This window comes from Amia ocellicauda, chromosome 2, assembly GCF_036373705.1.
Source record: "Amia ocellicauda isolate fAmiCal2 chromosome 2, fAmiCal2.hap1, whole genome shotgun sequence".
NCBI lineage: Eukaryota > Metazoa > Chordata > Actinopteri > Amiiformes > Amiidae > Amia > Amia ocellicauda.
In genome coordinates this window covers 61,911,336-61,919,563 of record NC_089851.1, presented here as the reverse complement: position 1 = coordinate 61,919,563, position 8,228 = coordinate 61,911,336, and the positions used below count along the sequence as shown (strand labels likewise).

At 42.3% G+C, this 8,228-nt stretch overlaps 1 protein-coding gene across 2 annotated transcripts in view; it reads left to right on the top strand.

Annotated features, from left to right (window-relative positions):
• The first annotated feature begins 756 nt into the window (after positions 1-756).
• The window catches only part of rbm33a (RNA binding motif protein 33a), a 42,908-nt gene continuing 35,436 nt past the window's right edge, over positions 757-8,228 (top strand). For both annotated transcript variants that reach the window (XM_066688139.1, XM_066688131.1), the window contains exons 1-5: positions 757-927; positions 2,719-2,800; positions 4,853-4,901; positions 6,308-6,381; positions 7,575-7,875. In XM_066688139.1, coding sequence (XP_066544236.1) covers positions 909-927; positions 2,719-2,800; positions 4,853-4,901; positions 6,308-6,381; positions 7,575-7,875 — 525 coding nt within the window. In that variant the 5' untranslated portion in view covers positions 757-908. The remainder of the gene's footprint in view (positions 928-2,718; positions 2,801-4,852; positions 4,902-6,307; positions 6,382-7,574; positions 7,876-8,228) is intronic.

Sequence of the window (8,228 nt, the reverse complement as noted above, 5' to 3'; positions counted from 1 at the left end):
TGTACGGCATTTTGTTTTGCCATATGTAACACATTTTATTCCATATGTATTTATTGTCCCTTTTGACCCCTTTTGGCTGTCCTGTACAACACTTTGGCTGTTTTTTTTTTCTTTATTGTGCTCCTATTTGCATATTAAGGGTGTTATAATGTAAAATGAATTACACTGTGGGGCTATTTCTGCTGTAGGTTATGATTGGTAAATATTACTACTTTATTTCTTGGCAGATGCCCTTATCCAGGGCGATAATAATAACTGCATAAATGAGCCAGTTCTCTTTTTAAAAATCTTTGCAATGGCTTGAAGAAGTGTAACACCCAGCTGAGAAAATAATCAAATTAATCTACTTTCACAAACTCCAAAATGAAAGATAACCTAAACACACAAATAACACACACGTTATAAGGCAACATGTAGGCTACAGGAGCTTTATTATTCAGAATTTGCTGATCAACTCTGTCCAATCCTCATTGCTTTTTGTGTAGGCCTCATTTTTTTTTTTTTTTGCAACCTTATCTGTCCAGTTTGTTGTTGCTCTTGCCTGTTCAATCAATCCTTCAAAAATAATAATCATGTGAATCGGGCTTGTGTTTCCATTTCACTGAATCAATTGATCGCATATTTTGAATCGATTCTAGGCTGAACCCAATCAAACGCATCGGATCTGTAAAATGAATCGAACTGCTGCCCCTCGCTATTGCGCAAACTCCGTACAACCCCCCTCCCGGCCCCTGTCCCAGGCTGCACCGCGGCATCGTCTGCTGCCTGTCGGCCATGTTGAGGTGATCTTCGGGAACCGCTGGAGAAAAACATACACAAAGACTGGCGGCTGGTCTGCAGTGGTAGCGCGCTAGCGGTGTGGAGCTCTGGTTGATGTCTTGCCACGTCTAAGAGACTCTCCCGCATCCATGGCTGCCAGCGCCCGAGGTAAGACCCGTCTGTCCGCCGCCACAGCGCCAGTAAACAAAGGTAACCGAGCGAGTCCGAGTGCTTTTCCCGAGGCTTGCGGCCTACCGTCCGGCCAGGCGCCTCCGCCGTGCCTTTCATTAGGGCACTCAGCTGGACTGCGCGCTTTCAGGGATACAATGTTAAATTGCACTGTTTGCAGGCCGTAGTGTTTCTGTGTGTCTAATACAACCGAGCTGCTGTTGTCATTTGTGTGAGTGATGTGTTTTGCACAGTGTGCGTCAATGATGAGTTGTTGTCACTATTGTTACTTTTGAGAGCACAGCTCCCCTTCCCAGAACTAATGTTTCCCCCGTGTGAGTGTGAACGACATGTATGTGTTAAGGTTATGTATTGGTGGGTCGTGCGTTGAAATGGTGGCGTCTAGAAATGACTGTAAACACTGTTGGTTGTAGGTTTAATGGGAAGAGATTAGTTGTATTAATTCGTGTTTGTAAGTCTTGCATCCCGGTATGATGTAATTCATTGGACACACAAACACACTGCTTCGATCTTCTCAATGCATCTGTTCTGGCTTATAGTTCACCTTCACTAGCCCCAAGATGTAGAATTAGATGCATGAAATAATCAAGAAAAGATAACAGCCTGAAACTGTGCATTGATTGCCAATCGTGTAATTGCTGTCACATCACAGATTCACGTCAGTTTGAGATGGCCAGTGCATTTTTCAGTTGCTTCACTAATAAGATGGCCATTTCATTGTAAATAACACATTTGATGTTGGTACTTTATTTGTAATACCTTCTGGTAGTATTTAAATAGAAGGAGAAACAAGCTATTCTGATAGTTCTGTTTAATTAAAACCACCCCTAGTCTTTTACAAGTTGAAGTACTTGGTCAACATTTGCAGTTTTTATGTATCTGCTTAATATAATAAATAAGCAATACTTTAATACTGACAATTCTGTTAGATGTCTTAAATCAAATGAGATTAGATGCATACACATGTGAAGATACATATATTAAGTTTGGCTCACAGCAGTACACAATACCATGCACTTATCAACAGGCACGCATGTTATGAGCTGTGATTAGAAAGCCTTGATAACTTCATGAACAGGGGTGAATACCATTTTTCCAAAGACACCCAGCTGTGCATTTGCAAATGCATTTTAACCAGCTCTGGCTACACACACACACACACACACACACACACACGCACGTTAATTCTGTTGTGTAGACCTGGGGAAGCTGTGTCAAAGGACAATTAGCAAAAATGGAGAATCCTTTGATTGTTGGATTTATTGTAGATGGAATTCTGTAATCCAGGTTCTAGACACAGAGACAAACATTTGTATTAGTTTTTCTGATCTATCAATGTTTCTCTTGCAAACCTAGTGATGTTGCAGACTGCTGAAGAAAAATCATAGTCATATCCTGGTGGAATTTAAATCCATATGAATGTTTTAAAGAAGTAAAAGTGCTACACTTTCAGTTTTATTTGGCAGCTTGAACACAAACCCACAAACAAACCAAAATCAAAGCTGCTCAGTGCAGGATCTGTGCTAAGCTGCCATTCTGTTACTTTGTGTGTTTCTCCAATGGAGTGATTTCAGGGCTTTAATGATCTGAGCTATAGCTCCTTCTGGACCTGGGGAGGGCTCTCTAGGACTTGTGCCATTGCCATGTGCTTGAGCTGTGCGCTACCTCCTGTAGCGCTGTCTGCAACTGTATCGTTGTGCCATATAACCCTACCCCAATATCACAGTGGGCACCATTTTATTAATTTTTTTCCTTCTCCCTGTCTTCCAGATGACGAGTTTGATCAGTACGACAAGCCGGGCGCCGAGAGGTCACGCAGGAGACGCACCGGAGACGACGACGACCTGGACAGGTATCCTCCCAGTGCTGTGTGGAAACCCTCCCCATCAGGGAGCTGCTGGCTTCATTACCGGTGGCACACTCGTTCTTTGCTCCAGGCAGTCCAGATTAACCTTTGCCACCGTTTCAGACATGTAGTTTAAAAACTGTAGTATATGGATTACTCGTGCTAGTTCTAGTTAATTGCTCCGCAGTTTTTTCTTTTTTTGGTCCTCTTTTGCAGTTTCTGTTGACTCAGAAATAATTATTTTGTACCTTGTTCACCCTGTTATGTGGCTGATTAAATATTGATGCTGAAGGATCTGCTTTCATACACCATTTCCTTCTAGGTGAAAAGGGGCCTAATACCTTTCATTACTTTTTTTTCTTATCTGGAAGCTTCTTCAATTGAAGCTGCATGTTATTTAACGTTTTATTAGTGCAACTGAAAACTTTTAGTTGTCTGTTCAGTTTTGATTGGCAGTGAAACTATATGTAGCCTACCTCACGAAACGGCGTCTCGTTTAGCCATAGAACAAACCTTCACAGTTGAGCCTGGTGAGGTGTGTCCCTCTCCGATAGAACTCGCAATTAGCAATTCAAATGCATGACAGTTAATTTGTGATTAATGTGGATCTCCACTGCCTGCTCAAGGTATGTCTCTCCCCTTTGTTGTTTGCCGGAAGCAATCAGATTTGATTTGCCGAAGCTTCTTCCAATTTGAGGCGCTCAATTGTCATTCAGCAACAGCGGCCGTGACACGCTGCCGTGGGTTCATCATGATAGGAAGTGATGATGAAAATTAGCCCCATCAAATTAAGGTGTATGTGAACTGTAATTGATTGTTTTTATGAATTCAATTCTATAGGTGAGAGAACGAGTTTTCACCGGCCTTTACAATAAGACTGAAATTGTCGGAGCTCTGTAATTAAAATTGTAATTGCAAATTCAGTTTTAATTGCACATCAGCAGTGATGTATCTAAGACTCCTGTTAAATGGCAGTTTGAGCCAGTCCAGGTTGGACAGCTCCTGTCCCTCCGGTAGTAACAGGTGCTGGGAATGTGGGGCTTGTTGCGTTACAAATGTAACCCATGTAACTTCCCCCACATTCATCCTAACCGTGACACAGGTGCATTCTCCAGTGCAGTGTAAATCTAAGCTTAGCCCAACCTTACTTCTTTACAGGGTCCAGAAGCATACAGGGTTGTAGTTCGGTGTCATATTTATGTAATGTAGTTCATGCTGTCAGTTAATGTGATGTCCATATATGGCAATATTGGAAACCCACACCAGCTTTTTAACATTTTCCCTTTGCATGATGGGTAAGAGTTTACTCTTGGAGCGAGATGTTGTTTGGTGTGTGATCAGGGGTCATGGTAGAGTTGATGATGCTATCCCAAGCCTGACCCTAACCCTGAATAATGTTCAGAGAGTTTACATTCCAAAGACCCATGTATTAAACTACCTTAAATCTGAATTGCCTTTTAGTAGACATGAAGATGCCTCTTCAGAGTAACTCTTGGGTAGAGCTTGTTTTATGTAACAGCCTGCATGAACCTACATGTAAAGTTTTTCAAGTGCAAATGTTTATTTTCTTTCTCTGGGTGTCTCTTCAGATATCTTCCAAGGTCGTAGTGTTCAACACTAGAGTTTTGCCACTTTGTATTAACTCTGCTTTGTGCGTTTCTTCGTGCTTTTCTACAAGGTCACTGAACACAATATTGCCATCAATCCTTGCACTGTTAGTTAGCAGAAAGATGTATATATTTTGAAGTGCACAAAATAGGTTCTTGTGAGTCACTGCAACTCGCATAGGAGTCATAAGTATTTCCAGATTAGACTGATCTGTCATCTGGAATGTCGATCAACATCCACAGCACAGCATTTTATTTACTTCCTTACTTATTGTAAACTGATATCAAGTATTTTGAGTTCTTGTTCTGGAACATGCATGCAAGTCAGCCTGCTTTGTTATTGTGTAAAGGCTTAAGCTGTTACAGTTGCACAATAGGCTAATTGAAGACTAACTGACTTTCCTTCAGTCCATGATGTAAATACTTTTCTCTCTTCTCTTCTTCCCTGCAGTGATCTGGAATATGACTTGCTTGATGAGGACTGGCTTACGGCCAAAAAGGTAGGAATGGGTTAAGCACGCTTTCTGCCTCCCTCTGTCAGAGATGCAGCCTGACACACACGGAGAGAAAGCACAGTGGCTAGAAACATATATTCTGTTACATGCTCAGAAACATACAGACCAGACATCATTTAAGTCCTGTTATGTGTTCTAGTGAGTGATGCTAATGATTCAAAATGGGGGTTTGTCGATCAGTTTGCCAGCAAGCGCCGAGCTGTGTAGAGTGAGACGAAAGGCACCGTGATGCATGTGCCAAAATTTGTATTAAGCCTTTCTTTTACCACGTTAACTGTGTAGAGGATGATTGTTTGAAGTGCCTTTAGCCGTTCCCCCTCTGTCACACTCGGCCCAGGCTTCTGTGGTAAGCTGGTGCGTTGTCCTGTTGCACAGTGTGAGCTAATGTATAGTGTTTAACAATACTTCAGTGCCAATAAGTTTAATCCAACGTTTAAAGAAATTATGTATGCACAAGGAATTTATAAACATTGTACTGCCCCCTCTAATAGACTAAAAATGAGATGTTAGTTTACAAATAATTTGGCTGTCCCAGTTATATGTTTTACCAATAAAAACAATGCCTGGAATATGAAAATGTTTTTAAAGGGAAATATGCTCTAAATGAGTGTTTTAACCAGTGTAATTCCCCATTGAAACCTGTGTTATTTAGTGGGGATATATTCCAACAGGATCTGTTATGAGCTGAGAGCACCTGTATATAAAACACATTAAAACGCACACAATACGTCCCGGAAAGAAGCCTCCCGTTGCGTTTCGCACATTGCCGTTCTCTGACCAGGAGTTACACAATACTTTTGACCTCGGTGCGTTATCTTTGTTTTGGTAGTAACAGATGTTCTTGTGGGCCGATGCATGAGATGCAGCCTTTATTATGGCGGCTGGTGGAGACACTGGGGCGGGTAGTGCTGAGGGCAGGTGCACTCGCCAGGGAGTGAGGAGAGAAATCCAGTAACTCCGGACATCCATTCATGGGCAACACCTTCAGTATTCGCCAGATCTGGGTGTTAAATAGCCATAGCAAGGCAGTGGAGAGGCAGAGATCGGTTTTGAAGGACATCTTGGCAGTACGGCCTTGCCACAGCCCTAACATCGAGGTAAATAAATGGTCTTAAGATGGAAGAAAAACAACTCCTCTCTGTGAACCTCTGAGATTGTGCTAATACCTTTTTACCGGTCTTCAACCATTTGGCAATCAAATTTCAGAGATACGTCATTCAATTTGGTCAGCGTAGCTTCGTCTCAACCGGTGTAAAGTTTTTGCATAAAGCAGCATAACAGACTTCCTCGCGTTGCTCTCTCTCATTCTGAATTACTCATTATTCTCTGTAGGTTTGTGACTTAATTTTTTCCTGTTTTTGGTGCTTTATGTGTTCCTGTGTCTGTTTCAGAATCCCTCTGATATGTCTGATGAAGAGCTCAATGATGACCTCTTACAAAGCGACGAAGAAGACCAAAATATTAGGTAATGTATTTATTTTGGAGGGGTTTAGAGTGGGGTGGGCTAGTTCTGTGTTAATCGCTGGGCTTTCTACGTTTCTCGGTTCAAAACCACTGCACAATATAGAGCATTTGATTGAATTGTTGTAAACGGTTACATTTATGTTCCTATTACAAAATGCTCTCTGTATAATTGAGCCAGTTGTGGGGCTGAATTAGTCTGCATTTCCAAGTATTCAAAGTATCCAGTGATTGATGCTTTGGACACACCTAGAAACCCTGCGAGATTGTATCTCTCCAGATACAAAGACGGCCACCCTAGGGCTCCAGGCTGCAGACCCCCTTATCTGAGGTTTATTCCCCATTCAGCAAAAACCAAAGTGTCTTGAGATGAGCCCGCTATGAGCTCGTGATATGGACATGTGCAGTTAAGATTGGTCGGGTTAATCAAGCCAAGAGAGGAGAGGAGAAGCCTCCTAAATAATCCAGGCCTCGGTTGCCTGTGAATGATTGACCAGTTGGCTCTGCAAGGAGCGGGGGGAACAGGAGGAGTATCATGTAACCTGACAGATGCTAAATAAATCATTTACACGCTGACCTCATCGTTTACCCCTCAGAAAAGCATCTCGAAGAGAGAGTATTTGTTCAGTGAAGGTGCGAGAGAAGACCTCTTACAGTTATAAACCAAGAAATCAAATATTTTTGTTGCATGTATTTAGACTAATGGCTTTGAGAAAATGTAACACGGAGACTTTTCTAGTGTGTTCTTTAGCTTTTGAAGGCCAGGGTAAAGCAAAGAAAATACATGTGAAGAGATTTTTATTTATTCACATTTCATGCACATTGTCTGTTTTTAGAAGTTCCCTCTAAATATTTTGGATTTTCTTTTTTGTTTGATATAGAAGTTTGTCTTTGTGTGCACTTGTATTCCTGGTGTAATACAGTGTGTGTTAGATTCTTATTGCAGTTTTCATCAGTTCCGTGTGTCAGTTCAGGGGACTCATTAAAAAAGGTTTACAGTGCTTGTGATGGGAAATACCTTAAATTCCTTAAGATTTGATTGTTAAAAGTATACTCTGTGAGGAAATGTTTCCTACTTCAAATATGAACTTGAATTAGTTATACAAATTGAGTTACTACCAAGGTCATTTTTTATTTTTAAATAATCAGTACAGTAAAGTATAGCAGACTAATACTTTTCCCCTCGTTGTTCTTTAGCTCCCAGGGTGTCACGATAAGCCTGAATGCCACAGCCGGCCTCGTTACCTCGTTCGACCTTAACGAGCAGTCCTTGGAAGACGCGGACTACACTGACGGCCGGGAGATCCTGCAGGCCGAGGCGTACGTGGCTGGAGATGGGGCTGGGGGGTACCTGCAGCAGGGGTACCATTACGAAGGCAACGACGCGGAGCTGGCGGAGGACCAAATCGAATACGGCGGAGAGCAGGCCGAGAACGAGATCTACCCCGATGAAGTGCTAGACATCGAAATCAATGACCCTCTAGATGATGAATTTCAAGTAAGGTCCTCTCCATTGTATCCCAAAAGATAACGCCGCTCCTCCCTGCCCCCCTCCCTTCCCGGTTTAGGCAGCCCATTTCAAATCTGCTTCTGTCCCTGGGGAGGGGGGGAAATTAGATCCATTATCACTCTCTGCCAGTTTATTTATCTGCGCTCTGACAAAGTTTGTGTTGACAGCTTGTTTGGCGGTAGGTAATACTATTCTGTCAGCTTGGAGCCAGTGTGCGATTGTGACCTTGAGGGTTGTATCCTTGTGGAGGGGAGGGGGGGGAGAGGGAAAAAAAGCTGCTTTGTGTGGTGGAGAGATGCTGCCAATTGTCAGAGCTAGTTAATGTGAAGGCTTTTATCTAG